The sequence below is a fragment of the Oikopleura dioica genome, chromosome PAR, assembly GCF_907165135.1.
Source record: "Oikopleura dioica chromosome PAR, OKI2018_I68_1.0, whole genome shotgun sequence".
NCBI classification, from domain to species: domain Eukaryota; kingdom Metazoa; phylum Chordata; class Appendicularia; order Copelata; family Oikopleuridae; genus Oikopleura; species Oikopleura dioica.
The window spans coordinates 14,177,289-14,192,817 of NC_137293.1; the positions used below are offsets into that span (position 1 = coordinate 14,177,289).

Sequence of the window (15,529 nt, forward strand, 5' to 3'; positions counted from 1 at the left end):
ACTTGTAAACACTGAGCATTCCACTCTTGATTCCTTCCTCTGCTTGGCAGTCTCGTACTGACGCACTCGCAGTAGGAACTCGTCCCAAAAAATGGGAAGCAAAAAAGATGAAGAGGTGGCAGAAGTCACCGCTAACGGAAATGAAGAGGCCGTCGAGGAGAAGACTCCATATCCCTACTATGTTTTCTTCATCCTCGGAAATGAGTTTTGCGAGAGATATGCCTACTATGGAATGCGTTCAATTCTCGTCATCTTTTTGGTAAGTTTTGATAGCAAGGAAGAGAACAAGAGTGAATTTACAACGCCCCTTTTTTAATTTTTAAGACGAACCACAAAAAAGTTTACACCATGATAAGACAGGCTACTAAATGACCTTGCGTGTTGCAAATATTTTATAGAGCCAACGTAGACACGAGCCAAGCCCGGTCATGCGTGGCACCTTAGATGATACATTTTAAAAACCGCTGTCGGTGAGAATTCTGAGCAATACTTCTACCGCAGAGTTAAATATTGAGAAGCACACATTGTCGTGCATTTTGTGAGTTGCAATTTTTTGAAAGATTTATTTGCTTCACCCATCCGAACTGCCTCATTTGACTTTAATTGATTTTGAACACGACCTTGATGTTCAGTTTTTTATAAAAATTTATTTGAACAGATATGTGAACTCCAATTTAAGCTTGAGGCTTCACAGGATCTTGAAGTTTGTCGGCAAGATCAATGCACTCTTGAACCATGACGGTCGTGTTGTGAGATTTCCACACGCTAAGGAGTTTTTTCACGTCCTGGAGGGTGAACGGATTTTCTTTGTTAGTCGCGTCCTTTTCTTCTATTTGGGGAATGATAAATTTTAAATATATGATACTTTTTTACATGACAGAGGCTCTACTGCGATGAGTCCTTTTCGAAATAGACTACTGATTTCAAACCCCTGCCTAAGCTTTTTTCCACAAGAGCTCTCAATTCCGTCAACTTGTTTGGCGTGTTTGCTAACTTTTTGACCTCGTTGAGCACCGCATCTTTTTCGGCTTTCATCGTTTTGATCAAAATGTCCTTGTCCTCGATTTCTGAATTTTACTCTTAGAAAAAAACAATCCCATTATATATTTTTACCTTCTTCGAGCATCTTATTTATCTCTTTGAGAGATTGACGATCTCTTTCAAAGAAATCATGCATTTCGTCCGCATTGATACAGGGATTCAAACAACCCCGGGCGGGTTGAAAAGCGGCGAAAAGGAGAAAAGTTTTGAGCAGCATCTCTAAGGCTTTGATTTTGTTAATTTTTCTCCGTGAAATTTGTTTATATGGAAGACTCTTAGTGTGGAAGGGAAAAGTGACTTGCTTATAAATCCTCTATCGGGTTATTGAACTGTGGGCGGCCTCTCCCACGGCTGCATTCACGTAATGTTCTTTGATAAGCATTCGCCAACTGAGAAATTCTCCTGCTTAGCCTGCAACCAACGCATATTTACTGTCCTTTAGACATATTTCCTCGGTTTCGACAAGGACACCGCTACAGTCATCTACCACGTTTTCGCCGCTCTATGCTACTTCTTCCCTCTTATCGGTGGTATTATTGCCGATTCCTACTGGGGAAAAGTCAACACGATCGTATACATCTCTTTTGTTTATTTCCTCGGTATGGTGCTTATGACAGTTTCCGCTGTTCCTCAAATCAACGGCGGCCAAGATGTTCCTGGAACAATCAATTCTGTCTTGGCTCTTATTGCTCTTTTCGTCATTGCTGTTGGAACTGGTGGTATCAAACCCTGCGTCAGTGCTCTTGGAGGTGATCAGTTCGCTGAAAACGAAACCGGCAAAAAGCAACTTTCAAATTTCTTCGCGCTTTTCTACGGCTCCATCAATGCTGGTTCCCTCCTTTCAACTTTTATCTCTCCAATTCTCCGAGAAGTTGAGTGTCTAGGACGACCCGATTGCTATGCTATTGCTTTCCTCATTCCCGCCATCTTGATGTTGGTCGCCATCGGAGCCTTCCTCTTTGGAAAGTCAAAGTACAAGGAAAAGCCAGTCTCTGGAAACATCTTCACTGAGTTTTGCGGTGCCACCTGGTCCGGTCTCCGAGGCCGATGCAAAGCAGATACTAAGGACAAAGAACATTTCTTGGACTACGCTGATACAGAAAAATTCTCGCTGAAGCGATTGACAGAGTTCAAATATGTCTACCCAATCATTGTGATGTACCTTCCAATGCCATTCTTCTGGGCTCTGTTTGACATGCAAGGCTCCCGATTCGTCTTGACTGCGACCCAAATGAATGGTGTTTTCGGCGGAGTTACGATCAAACCCGATCAAATGCAGATCATGAATCCAGTTCTCATTCTCCTGTTCCTTCCACTCTTCCAGGTATGTCAACAACAGTGGCTTCGAGACAAGATTTTTATGGCCCAGAAAGTCCGATTGCCAACAAATATTTAAACAAATCTTAACGTTAGCAAACATGACTTGAGTGCCAGAGTCCAAGAGTTTGATAATTAGTAGCTTTATTTAACTTTACGCAATGCTTTATTTTAGAGCCTGATCTACCCATGCTTCGACAAAATTGGATTCAAAATGACTGCCCTCAGAAAAATGTCTGGCGGTCAGCTCATTACTGCTCTTGCATTTGTTGTGGCTGGCTTCGTTCAACTCAGCGTAAGTTCCAGCTTATTCAGCAAGAGTTGTAAAAAATGATAGATTGACTCCGAACTAACTCCCATTCCATCATACGGTGATCAAACCGCGATGTTTGTGATCAACGGACTGCCAGACAAGGAACTCACCGTCGAGTCGAATTACTGGGTCGGAGCTAATGTAAGACAAGAATCAATTTATTTCTAAATTGACGCTTTTTCAAGATCAAAGTTGATGACGAAAGTGCACAAACACAAGTTAAAAAAATGAATCTGAAATCCATCAATCAAAAAGTCTTTACCCAAATCACCGATCAACAGGACTACAACGCCAGCAATACTTACTTCCGAACACCAAGCAATGATTGGATTCAGCCAGATTATCCTGAGAATGATCAAGAGCGAGAGTTAAAAATAAGCTCTCCAGGCCTTCAAGGTACCACGGTTCCAATTGATATTCATGAACACGGCACGAAGGGTGTCTTCTGCTACGAAGAGAAAGGAAATCTCGAATGCGAACAGGTAATAACAAATTGTTATACGAATCAAAAAAGTCATATCAATGTTTAGTACGATTCACCAGTGGAAAAATCTGGATCAAACCGAGTTAGAACAGCGCTTGTCAACCCAACCGAGTTCTATACTCTTTTCGAAGTATTCAATGGAGACAATGAGTCGATTCTTACCAACAAGACAGTTGTCATTTCTCCACGAAAAGCATCCACTTCAGACAGCACCGAATTTGAACGAGGTCATTTATAAGCTTATAATAAGGTACAATAACAAATTTAATTCTAGGCGTTGTGAAAATTAAAGCCAGCATGTGGGACAAAGAACCAGAGAAAGATGCAGACGGCAACTGGATCCTTCCTGACGCGACCAGAGAATGTGAAACAAAATGGATCACATCTTGTAAGTCAATCTTATCTTTCCGTTTCTCAAACTATATTTTCAGCCAATCCCAACGGTGAAGATCAGTATAATAAGGATGACTTCCTATTTGGACCTGGAAGTATCTGGACATTTTCTGTCGTCACGGACAAAAACGATAAGAATGGTTGCCAAATCAGAATCAGTCGCGATTCCAAGCAAAACACCATGAACATCTTCTGGCTCATCCCTCAATACATCGTCATCACTGTCGCCGAGGTTCGTTCGAATAATCTTATTCATCTGTTGACGACAATTTCAAGGTCATGAACTCTGTGACCGGTCTCGAGTTCGCTTACACCCAGTCGCCCAAGTCAATGAAATCAGTCCTTCAATCATTTTGGTTGCTTACAACTTGCTTTGGAAATATTCTCGATGTATTCTTTGTCGAAATTTCTATGCACCCAACTCAGGTACAGCATTACTGGGCTTATTCTGCCACTATAAGTGAGTTCATTATTTATTAATATTTTAAGTCTGGAGAATATTTTATTCTGGCGGCGATTATGGTAGGCGCCGCGCTTGTCTTCGTCGGATTGTCGGTCTTTTACTACGAATACGTGCCCGAGGGAACTTTCGACGAGGATGAGAATGAGCAAGATGGAAAGAACAACGAAGCCTTCGACAAAGACGAAGCCGTAGAAATGGACGATGTCAAGCTTGAAAAAGAAAAAGAAGCGTTCGAGGACGACAACGAAACCGCTGATTTCTAATTTATGCTGCCACCTCTTTATGTTTCAAGCTGTAGTATTTATTAATTAAAGAAAGTTTAAAATAAAGTTCACTAACGTCCAAACGGGCAGAGTAGATTTGAAATCAACGAGGAGCAGCTCTTCCTGATCTCCTTAGCAGACTTTCGATCCGTGCTCTGTGCATATATTGCATCCTGCTTTGAGATTTTCTGGTCTTTGCTAACTGCAGGTGGCGATGTAGTTGGGCGCAGAAGGTTTGATCTGGCTTCGGTGCTGAGCTTAGCCACAAAAAGCCGCCGGGCATCGATCAAATACAGGCGTTGCAGAATTATCAGACTGTACATTGCACTGCCTCTCTGCAAGGGCAATCCGCAATAAAGTTTATTGAATTACTTACAAGCGAAATTAATTACAGACATTGCGGCGGGGCACCATATGGTGATCGAATTCCTTATTAATTGGCCCAGTGTTATAAAAATTGATGTATCCTGCGATTTACAAGCAAAGTGCTTATTATATAACAGATGCTGCAGGGGTGTTAAAACGATCAATTTCATTAATATCTAGGTCAGGTACAAATCAAAAAAAGCTTTGCAAGTTCAGAAAAAGAATCAGTTTCAAAGAGACTTATAAACAACTCCAGACCAGTTGATGAGACATAATCAGGTTTTTTTTTAATTATGGCGAGGGAGAGTCAGATTAGCTCGTCGATGTCTTCCGCCCAGAGATAATGCAGATTTTGCTTTTTTGGACAGAAGCTTTTTATGAAAACGCCAGTGTTGAATTTCCCCCTCGACGAAATCGCCTGGCTACGCATTTCCTGCTCGTTATTCATGTTTGTCAACTTTTTTTTTAAATAGAGAATATGTTTTGAAAATGACTAAGATTGTTATACGCACTGTAATAATGCCATTATTGTCTACCCATCGGGGGCAATATTGGAAGAATCTTCATTTATCAGTTAACCCTGCCCCGCCAAATGCAATTTTTGGAACCGTTTTTCGTGGTCTTCAACTAAGGTTGAACTTTAACTCTCAGAGTATGTTATGGATACCGATGAGTTCTTTTGAATAAGGGGTCATTTGAAGAAAATAATATCGTGTAGAAGATATAATGAATGATTGAAAATTCGAAAAATCGAAAAATGCACCTCCTGAGGTGCATTTGGCGGGGCAGGGTTAATAATTATCATTGTTTGAAAATTATGTTTCCTTTTTAAAACTTGATTATATGAAGATTTGTTCAATATTGCTCCCGTTAGGAGGCCAATAACTCCATTATTACAGTGCGTATATATAGTATGGAGCCGACATTGATTTTTTCTTCATAAAAGTCTATGTTTTTATACGATAAAATTTATTTTCCTGTTGTGTCTGTTGTGTGTGGCTAGGATTGCCAGTTCAGATATTTCTTTATTAATTATTGAGGGCGTGAGGGCGCCACGATCTGGAACAAATCTCCGAGAACATGTCCGACCACGTGTGCTCAAAGACCCTTTCTTGGATGAATCACGCAAAAAATTATCAGAGACACAGATACCGAAAATACAGAAAAGAAGAACTTTCAAGAAAATATCTTCAGAAAAGAAAAAAAAATCAGATTTGGATTTTCCAATTTCTGATAATTCACTTTCCCAAAAGACGTTTTAAACATTCATATTTATTTTGCGAGGAGATTAGTATTTTCAATCCCCTCAGAATATATTTTTAAACCCGCGGCGGTTTTAGATAGAAAAATAAGAATAGAATGAAAGCAGCGGTCATCACTTTCGAGCGTGGCTTATAAATATATCTATTAAAATAATATAATCTATTAAAATATTTTAATAGACAATTAACTTTTCATTAAAATGCGGGTTTCGCTTTTTAATGAGCTTTCTTTGCGCGTTTGTATGCATAAATCCGCACAAAGGCTTTCTTAACTTGACACTATTGATTGTTCGGTTTTGCTTTTGAACAGCAGTCTGAGTTTCACCCAAGTAAAGGTGGCTCCGCAAATAAGTTATCTCAGACAACACAGCTTTCTATTCTCCTGGATTGAATATATTGCATTTATCTTTGATTGAACTGGGTCAGGATGAACTTTGAAGGAATCACTTATTCCACTGTTTTTCCGCGTTAATTAATTTTTAAATCACCTTTGTCTTTATTCTAAAGTTGGGAAAAGAATCGCAATTTTAGAGATCAATCAGGGTCGTGTCAGAGGAATAAAATTATACACTTTTTCGGATTTGTTATTTTATGACCCGAATAAATAGAAGAGAAAACATGAAAAGATTTATTTATTCGACAACTGTGGCCTTGTAAATATTTTATTTCATTGACGAAACTTTCAATCTAAATTTAAGACCAAAAAAGTTTTTCGGAAGAAATCAATTAACATCGTCACTTCAGTGGCGAAATCAAAAATTAATTCGGAAGAACTTCATTTAAAATTAATTTGAACAGTTTAATAGCGATAGATTAACCGATCCACTATAATCATCATTATTTTTTTTTGTAGTTCAAGGCGAGGTCCCACGGCATTTAAAGTGGCTGTGAATGCTGTGGAATTAGCCGCTTTTAGTGGCAATTGTGACCAGCGCAACGTCGTTTACGTCGAAGCGCTTTATTTTACGCACAGACGGAGCTCAACGAGCTAGTTATACTCAGACTTTCCACATTTAGAGACACTTTCCCACACGTTTTAAAAGAGAGAAAGAAGTATCCACGTTAATCTTTTATTCTTACGCTTCTTTTTTGCTTGTGAATTTGGCCTTTGAAAAACCAAAAATTTCGTCTCTTTTTTTTTGAAATTATTTTATTTTAAATTTCTCAAAAGAAAAATTCTCGATTCTTAATTATTAATAGCAATCAATTATTTGCCAAAAATTTAGAGTCAAAGTTATCAGATATTCTTTTCATGGAGTTCCATATGGAGTTATCTTCCTAAATATGTAATTTGCGGCTAGTCGCTTACGTCAGTTTAATCTCCTGCCAAATCCGTTTACAATACCCTCAAATAGTCCTAAAGTCGCTTTCCACCTTTGACTGAACTACTATCATGGTCCTATCGATTCATCAGACCGGACAGTGACCTTTTTGACCTTTCGGCTTTTTGAACATTAGCAATGACACTTGCTATTTTGCCCGCTTATTGCCCCCTTAGTCGAGCAATTTAGACTAGACGTAGAATTATCCAACGATTGCATTTACGCGCAAAGCCCGAATTAGACTCTCGTCCTAAAAATGATTACAACGGGCCTTCTCTTTGGAACGGAGCGCATCGCACAAAGCTGCGACAAGTATTGATTACAGTAAAACTCACGCCTTAACGAGCACGCTGTATTTATAAACAAGAGAAGGACTTATTTTATAATTCATCAGAGGAAATACAATCATTTCGGTTTATTGTTAAATACAAAAAGGGGGCGATTGACGAAAAAGAGACGGCAAAAATTGTAAAAATCGCCATTAAAAGGCAGTTGATACCGAATTTGAAGCCGTGATACTATAAGATCTTACTGGAGCTCAAAGATCTGTCATTTCTATTATTCAGTAAGGAAGGATTTTAGCATCATCATCCGCATCGTTCTGAGAATAACACTCAAATTTAATGACGTCGCTTATAAAATTCTGAATTTTAAATTCAGATTAATACCAACAACCCAGGATGTTAATAAAATTGATTGGCCCAGGTCAAAAACTACTTTGGATAAAATAATTGATGATGGGAAAAGAGTAGCGCCTTTTGATAAATCGCATGATTCACAACCTGCCAAAGTTCTGAATCTGTGGAAAATGGCACAATCGTAAAACAAGCTCAAAACTAATAACTAGTTCCCTTTTAGACTGAAATTGGCAAATCAAAAGCGAGAAGAATGAAAACACGCCGGATGCATCTAATCTAAAGGTGAGTTTTTTTTATAAATTTTATAAAAGTTTCGATTCGCGTCTTCGTATTTTTGGCTAAAATTGAACAAAGCTAACCCCTTTTGTAAAGCCCACCTGTGGTTGATTTTCACTACAGTATTATTTAAACACTATACTTAGCGCTATAAATTTGAAAATTCCTTCGAATATATCGCGAGAGGGATGAAATGTGCGTGCCCTTGGAAACTCTTATTTTTTTATTGTCACCAACAAGGTGGTAACAATTGCTTCCGCCCTAAATTTGTCTTAAAAAGCTTAAGATTAATAATAAATTCCAGGATTGAGTGCGACATCAAAATGATTTTCTTTGGTAAAATTAGCCTGAATTTATTGAAAAAAAAGCATATGAAAGAAAAACTAGCCTGAATAATAGGTTTGGCACCATATTGAGCTGCTGAAAGCTTTTCATCCTGATCTATGCAATCTCGCTAAACACATGTTTAGCTCGTTTCGTTTCAGGAAATGTACTTGCATCAACAATTGCATAGAACCCTGTTCGTTCGTGGCTAGAAGTTGTTCTTTTGATGAATGATAAAAATCTGGGAAGCATAATCCTGAATCGTGAAAAAAAAACAAAAGGCGACTTATCCGCAAATTGTCAAATATAACAGCCAGAATTATGAGCATAATTAATTTTGTACGTCGACACTTGGGGCTATGTAGATTTATTATTTACTATAATGCATACGATTGGTTTTTGCGGAACGTTTCTCGCAAGGGGAAATTTACAACATTCATTAACACCTTAGGTTCAATCACAACACTCGACCCAGAACTTGACCATGATTTATGAGCGGAAACATAAAAAATGCAAAGAAAGACGACATAAAACTGTCAAATTTTGATGTAATCGAAAAGATATCAGAATGAAACCAAAACCATATAAAGAATAAAGTTTAAAAACACGCTTCTGTGCTAAAGTAGCATCGTTGATAGCCACAATGAGCTACATTTACGCGCTTCGACAGCCACAGGCGCTAAGCCCGCTGGGCCGGGCCCGACCCTTCTTCATTTACAGCTGACTGAGGTGGTGAACCCCCCAGCAGTCAACTGATAATCGTTTTTTAACTGTCCTCCTGGGCTAGCGGTACGTTTTAGTAGTGCTCAGTTTTTACAATTTCCGGCACTCGAAAGAATCGCCGAAACAGAGATTGCCGACTACCAAAGAGGAGAATTAACTGATAGTTAAGATCCCGGCAGCCGGAAATGAAGTGGCTGAGCATTCTAGCTGCGCTGCTAGCTGCAGTTACAGCTCTCCGCAGCGATGTTCCCGAGCACAGATTAGGTGAGTTTAAACCAGAGCATATTGTTTAATAGCATTTGACAGTCGTTGTCATTCACGGTCACATTAAGATAATAGGATGCAGCTGTCTGTCACTTTATGAAAAATCAAGTTCCCTACTAATAGTGTCTCTAAGTTAAATCGATTAAACTTGAGTTCAATTTTCATAAGCAGACCCCACAGAGCTTAATAGTCGTTGGGCGAAACTTTAAATGCCAATAAAGGCATTTCACAGCATTATAAAGCGTCGAGTGCTAATTCATTTGCACGACCTAAAGTGATATTACTGTGGGTAGGTAACATCTTCTTAGTGCGACGGCAAATTGACTCGGATGGCGACGGTATCTCAGATGCTCTTGACAATGATGACGACAACGACGGTATTCCCGACTCTGAAGAAGACGACGATGGAGATGGAATCCCAAACTCCCAGGATAACGACGACGATGGCGACGGAATCCCAGATTTGGAAGAAGATGATGACGGTGACGGAATCCCTAACAGCCAAGACAACGACGATGACGGTGATGGAATTCCCGACTCTCAGGAGGACGATGATGGTGACGGAATCCCCAACTCCAAGGACAACGACGATGACGGCGACGGAATTCCCGACTCTCAGGAGGACGATGACGGAGACGGAATCCCCAACTCCCAGGACAACGATGATGACGGAGATGGAATCCCTGATTCTGACGAAATCCAAGGTAACTTTCATTGGAAAATTTAAAAAATGGTGTTTATTAGACTCCGAATTGACTCCTGCTGAAAACGCTGCCAAGTGCATGGAGAAACTCGGCACTGACAGCTACGACCTCGCTTTTGCTTTTGATGACGTCAACTGTCCATGTGGAAAGTTCAAACCTGGCAAATGCAAGACCGGTCTTTTCATCCCAATTTGGACCAACGACAACGTCGATAGTTACGTTTCTCGATGGGTCAGCACCGTTGCTTTTGATGCAAACGACGCCCAGTATACCAAGGACAATCCAAACCCCGAAGGTTTCTACTACCTTGGCCAGCCCGAGGATCTTTTCTCTGAAGAGTGCGGAAACCAATTGAGAGATTGTGATGCTGAACAGATTGCTGAGATGAAGATTGAGGCTGTCAAGGCTGAAGGTATTCAGTACTCTGACAAGCTCGACAAGTCTGAAGTCTTTGCCCGTGGTATCGTCTACTTCCTCATTCTTATCTATTTCTTCATTGGTGTCGCCATCGTCGCTGATAAGTTCATGGCTGCCATCGAAGTCATCACCTCCCAGTCCAAAGAAGTCAAGGTCGTCAAGAACGGCGAAGAGCGAACCATCGAGGTCAAAATCTGGAACGAAACCGTCTCCAACCTTACCCTTATGGCTCTTGGTTCATCTGCTCCCGAAATCTTGCTCTCCGTCGTCGAGACTGTGGGTGCTGGTTTCGTTGCCGGAGATCTTGGACCTTCCACCATTGTTGGCTCTGCTGCTTTCAACCTTTTCATGATTATTGCTATTTGCATGTACGTTATTCCCGATGATGAAGCCCGAAAGATCAAACACTTGCGAGTCTTCTTCGTTACTGCTGCCTGGTCTGTTCTTGCTTACGTCTGGCTTTACTACATTGTTGTTGCTAACTCTGAGGGTATTGTCGAACCATGGGAAGCTACTTTGACCTTCCTGTTCTTCCCACTCTTGACCGTCTGGGCTTGGGTTGCTGACAAACGACTTTTGGTCTACGATTATGTCCACAAGAACTACCAGCTCAAGGGCAAGGTCATCAAGGAATACGAAGGAAACGTAAGTCTATTCTTTTTATTCTCTTAACCCTAACCCTAACCCTAGGATGAGATGGAACTCATGGGTGAAGGTGGCGTTGACAAAGAGAAGCTTCTCCAGATTCTCCGAGAGATCCGACGTGACAACCCTGACGCTTCCCCGAAGAACTTGAAAAGCTTGCCAACGACAGACTCGTCCGAGCGTAAGTTTCACTTTTGTCAAACGTATTCCACATTCACATCCACATGGTTCTAACAGCCAAAATGAAATTTGATAAAAATTTCGTTCGCACTTCAAATGATCAATATTCAGAGGAAAATAGTATGTAAAATCACAAAAGGACAATATGGTATTTATTACACGTCAAGTAGATTTTTTAACAGAAGAAACATAAAAATGCTCGCGCAAAAATATATTTTCACTCACACGCTAATTTTTAGCTAGCTTATATGCAGAAATCAGGCGCTTATATCATACACATATAACGGCTAACATATTCATATCCTCGTATTTGTCAGAGTTTGAAATTTTCGTGACTCGCGAGCGGCTCACTTGAGAGCGAGCGAGCACGAGCATGATGCTCTTCGTGCTCCCGAGCACATTTATTTCAGAGCTCGCGCTCTTTGCGCTCGCGAGCGCATTTCATTTCGCGCTCTCGCTCTCTTGGCTCTCGAGCACTGGTCGAATTGTGCTCTCGCTCGATCGGCTCTCGAGCTGAAAAAACTGACTCGCGAGCAGCTTTCAAGGGCCTTAAATGATTCGGCGGCCCCGTGACTAATTCCATATGAGTCCCTGTCACAGGAGTTAGCACCTCGCGGTGGGCATGTTTTATCTGTTTACTCTCGGCTTTTCGCATTCTGCTGCCGATATTACGGACCTAATGAAGCTTACATAAAACCGCAACAACAAAAATAGATCCTCAAAGAAATTTATTGATGAAAGTGAATAATTATGCGAAAAAATTGTTCTTTTAATTTTGCTCGCGAGCCGCTCGTGAGTCAATTCCATGGCGAGCACGAGAGCAGCCGCTCCCGCTCGTCTAGCTCCCGAGCATTTCTGACATTTGCGCTCGTGCTCTCTGCGCTCGCGAGCGGGTTTAAATTTGGGCTCGTGCTCTTTCGGCTCTCGAGCTAACTCATTTTCATGCTCCCGCTCCCCTGCTCTCAGAGCAATGATAAATTTTTGCTCTCGCTCTTTTCGCTCGCGAGCATTTGCGAGCATTTCAAACTCTGGTATTTGTACTTATTTCAATTTCAGTGAGCATAAGTCCCGAGCTTTCTACCGAATCCAGGCTACTCGAAACATGACTGGAGGTGGAGACATCATCAAGAAGGGTATGGACAAGGTCAACGACGCCAAATCTATGGCTGGTGACACCATTTCTGCTGTTGTTGGCGACGGAGATTCCGACCCAACAATGAACCGAGTCCAGTTCAAGCCCAAGGACTACCGAGTAAGTAAATTACTCATTCTTCGACAAAAACTCCCTTGGCAGTAGATTTACAGCTCGAGACTTTCATCATGACGCCAGAGCAGCTTATCTCTATCAAACAGCTCGCTCGGGTGGCAATACTTTTGATGAAATACACAAATGAACGAAATTAGCACCCAGCTAGTGGTCACTGTTTAATTAATTTCTGATGACTCTTTCAGGTCATGGAAGGTTGCGGTGGTGCCGTCCTCACCATCTGCCGCGATGGTCCCGATATGGACAAGACCGTCTTTGTCGACTACAAGACTCTTGATGGTTCCGCATCTGCCGGTGCTGATTTCGAATACACTGAAGGCACTCTTTGCTTCAAGGTAATTAACTTTCGTTTGCATCAAGCAAAGAAAACAGTAGTAACTCTTTTTCAAAGTTGTTTCTCATTGAACCGGCCGAGATCTTTCATATTAATAAACTAATTAATATTATTAGCCCGGAGAGACCAGCCACACTGTTACTGTTCCAATTATCGACGATGAAGTTTTCGAAGAAGATGAACATTTCCTCATGATGCTTTCTAACCTCAGGTAAATCAATTTTCACTTTATTATTGAAGAGTTCCCTCTCGACCATGAATAACTTGAATTGATAGAGTTGTCGATGGAGCTGGTGCTCTCCAGACTCGAGGAGGTGTTGCTACTAAATTCGAAATTGGCAAGAACCGAACTGCTACTGTCACTATTCTTGATGACGATCACCGGGGTAACTTCTCCTTCGAAGAAACCACTATGTCCATCGACGAGGGTATCGGCTGTGTCAGCATCTCTGTGAGTCTCCGTCATGTGCTTCTGAGTCCTGAAAAAGTAATCTAGGTTGTCCGAAAATCTGGTGCTCGAGGTGAAGTCTACGTTCCATTCCGAACTGTTCCCGACACTGCTGAAGCTGGCCGAGATTTCGAATCTCTCGAAGGCGAGCTTCTCTTCGAAGACGAAGTCACTGAGTATGTTATATTTTTGATTCTTGAAATTATTTTTATTTTAGGAAAACCATCACTATCAACATTATCGATTGCGAAGAGTACGAAAAGGACAACAAATTCTACGTCGAGCTTGGTGAACCCCGAGTTGCCCCCGCTGAGAAAGAATTCTACGCTATTGTAAGACAATTATCAGAATATCGCTTTTTGAGAAGAACCTTTAGCTCGAGAACCGATCTGGATCCCTTACCGAAGAACAAATTAAGGTCGCCATGCAGGGTCGACCTCGAGTTGATGAGGACGCCATGCGAATCGAAGTTGGCATTGTTGCTTCTCCCGCTTTCAAGGTATTTTATTAACAATTAAATCAGAATCTTGATGATTATTTTAGAACGCTGTTGACAAGATGATGCAGAAGCAGGATCTTACTGTTCTTGTTTCCACTGGATCCTGGGCTGAACAGTTCACTGAAGCGTTGACCGTTTCTGCCGGTAATTTGGCGCTTTTTGAAGTCTTTTAAATTTTTTACAGGTGATGATGATGATGAGGACTCCGATGCTGAGCCAGGCCTTAGCGACTACATCATGCACTACCTTACTCTTCCATGGAAGGTATTTTTGATCCCTTTTTTAACATGATTCACTCTTTTTAAGCTTATCTTCGCATTTGTTCCCCCAACTGATTACTTTGGTGGATGGGCTTGTTTCGTCGTTTCGATCATTGGAATTGGTGTTATGACTGCCGTAAGAAACTGAACTTATTTTCACGAACGTTATTTTTATATTTAGTTCATCGGTGACTTCGCTTCTCACTTTGGTTGCACTGTTGGTGTCACTGATGCTGTTACTGCCATTTCATTCGTCGCTCTTGGAACTTCTGTCCCTGGTAAAAGCTTATTTTTCATAACAGAGGAGTAACGGCGTTTAAGATACTTTTGCCTCTAAAACCGCAGCCATCGGTGACGATACTGCTGATGCCTCTGTTGGAAACGTCACTGGCTCCAACGCTGTCAACGTTTTCCTCGGTATCGGTATCGCATGGACCATGGCTGCCTTCTACTGGTCCGGCCGAGACGGCAAGATCGGTCTTGAAGTCACCCCCGGTACTCTTTCCTTCTCCGTCGTCATCTTCTGCGTTGAGGCTCTTCTTGCAATTGCCCTCCTTCTCTTCAGACGACGATACGGTACGAGATAATCCTCAATACCATCTTTCTAAAACTGTTTTCAGGTGGTGAATTGGGTGGTCCCCGCGGCCTCAAGATCGCATCCTCCGCATTCTTTGTCTTCCTGTGGTTCTTCTATCTCGGAGCTTCCATTGCCAAGGCCTACTGCTATATCTAAACGCCAAACCTTCAAAATCAGAAATGGGAAGCATGGCGTATTCCTCTTTGTCTTCTGTTCAAACGCCAGAACATTCACCTCCGCGTGATTTAAATATATTTATCAATATCGCCTAAAAATAACGACTACTCTAAAATTACTGTACTCGAGCCTTTTACAGTTTGTACCTCTGCTTATTCTCGCTTGAGCCGAATCCTAACTGAACCCCAATCTTGAAAACCAAACCCAAAAAAATACTAGTGCACCAACAGAACTTTGTCCATAAATAATGTTCTGTTAGGCTACTCTGTTCACTGTACAAAATTATAAATACTACTGAGCTTCTTTTTCCAGATGCGGTACCAATCAGATTATTTATTAGTTAAAAATTATGTATGAATTATTATAAATAAACGAAAACCTTTCCCTTCAAAGATTTTGTTTCAATTTTTTCATAAAGAGAGCGATGAAATTTCAGTCAATGATCAATTACTTTCACGATGATCCACGATGGACCATCGTCGATGGTGAATCTCGAAAAATCATCGTGGATATAAAATGAGTGGCTTTTGCTGGACAAAACTCATTTCGATGATTGCTGATTTTGAAACAGG

General features: G+C 41.0%; 3 protein-coding genes across 3 annotated transcripts; 2 read left to right on the forward strand and 1 right to left on the reverse strand.

Annotated features, from left to right (window-relative positions):
• The first annotated feature begins 48 nt into the window (after positions 1–48).
• Positions 49–4,352, forward strand: LOC145703412 (solute carrier family 15 member 1-like). Its single transcript, XM_081780770.1, has 10 exons — positions 49–259; positions 1,484–2,365; positions 2,534–2,653; positions 2,696–2,812; positions 2,857–3,153; positions 3,202–3,382; positions 3,430–3,543; positions 3,587–3,780; positions 3,825–3,974; positions 4,038–4,352. The coding sequence occupies exons 1-10, from the start codon at positions 92–94 to the stop codon at positions 4,272–4,274; spliced, it is 2,460 nt and encodes an 819-aa protein (XP_081636896.1). The 5' UTR covers positions 49–91; the 3' UTR covers positions 4,275–4,352.
• LOC145705402 (uncharacterized) lies at positions 675–1,275 on the reverse strand. Its single transcript, XM_081782866.1, has 3 exons — positions 1,114–1,275; positions 936–1,067; positions 675–829 (listed from the first exon to the last, which is right to left on the reverse strand). The coding sequence occupies exons 1-3, from the start codon at positions 1,256–1,258 to the stop codon at positions 675–677; spliced, it is 432 nt and encodes a 143-aa protein (XP_081638992.1). The 5' UTR covers positions 1,259–1,275.
• A 4,770-nt stretch (positions 4,353–9,122) lies between the features above and the next one.
• On the forward strand, positions 9,123–15,349 carry LOC145701996 (sodium/calcium exchanger 3-like). Its single transcript, XM_081779209.1, is given in 19 exon segments — positions 9,123–9,251; positions 9,355–9,449; positions 9,758–10,153; positions 10,194–11,215; positions 11,261–11,351; positions 11,354–11,396; positions 12,452–12,647; positions 12,848–12,997; positions 13,113–13,207; positions 13,273–13,447; positions 13,493–13,620; positions 13,662–13,776; positions 13,821–13,943; positions 13,988–14,087; positions 14,128–14,207; positions 14,250–14,339; positions 14,385–14,481; positions 14,525–14,779; positions 14,824–15,349. Coding segments are annotated over 18 exon segments (3,348 nt in total). The 5' UTR covers positions 9,123–9,251; positions 9,355–9,370; the 3' UTR covers positions 14,937–15,349.
• The last annotated feature ends 180 nt before the right edge of the window (positions 15,350–15,529 follow it).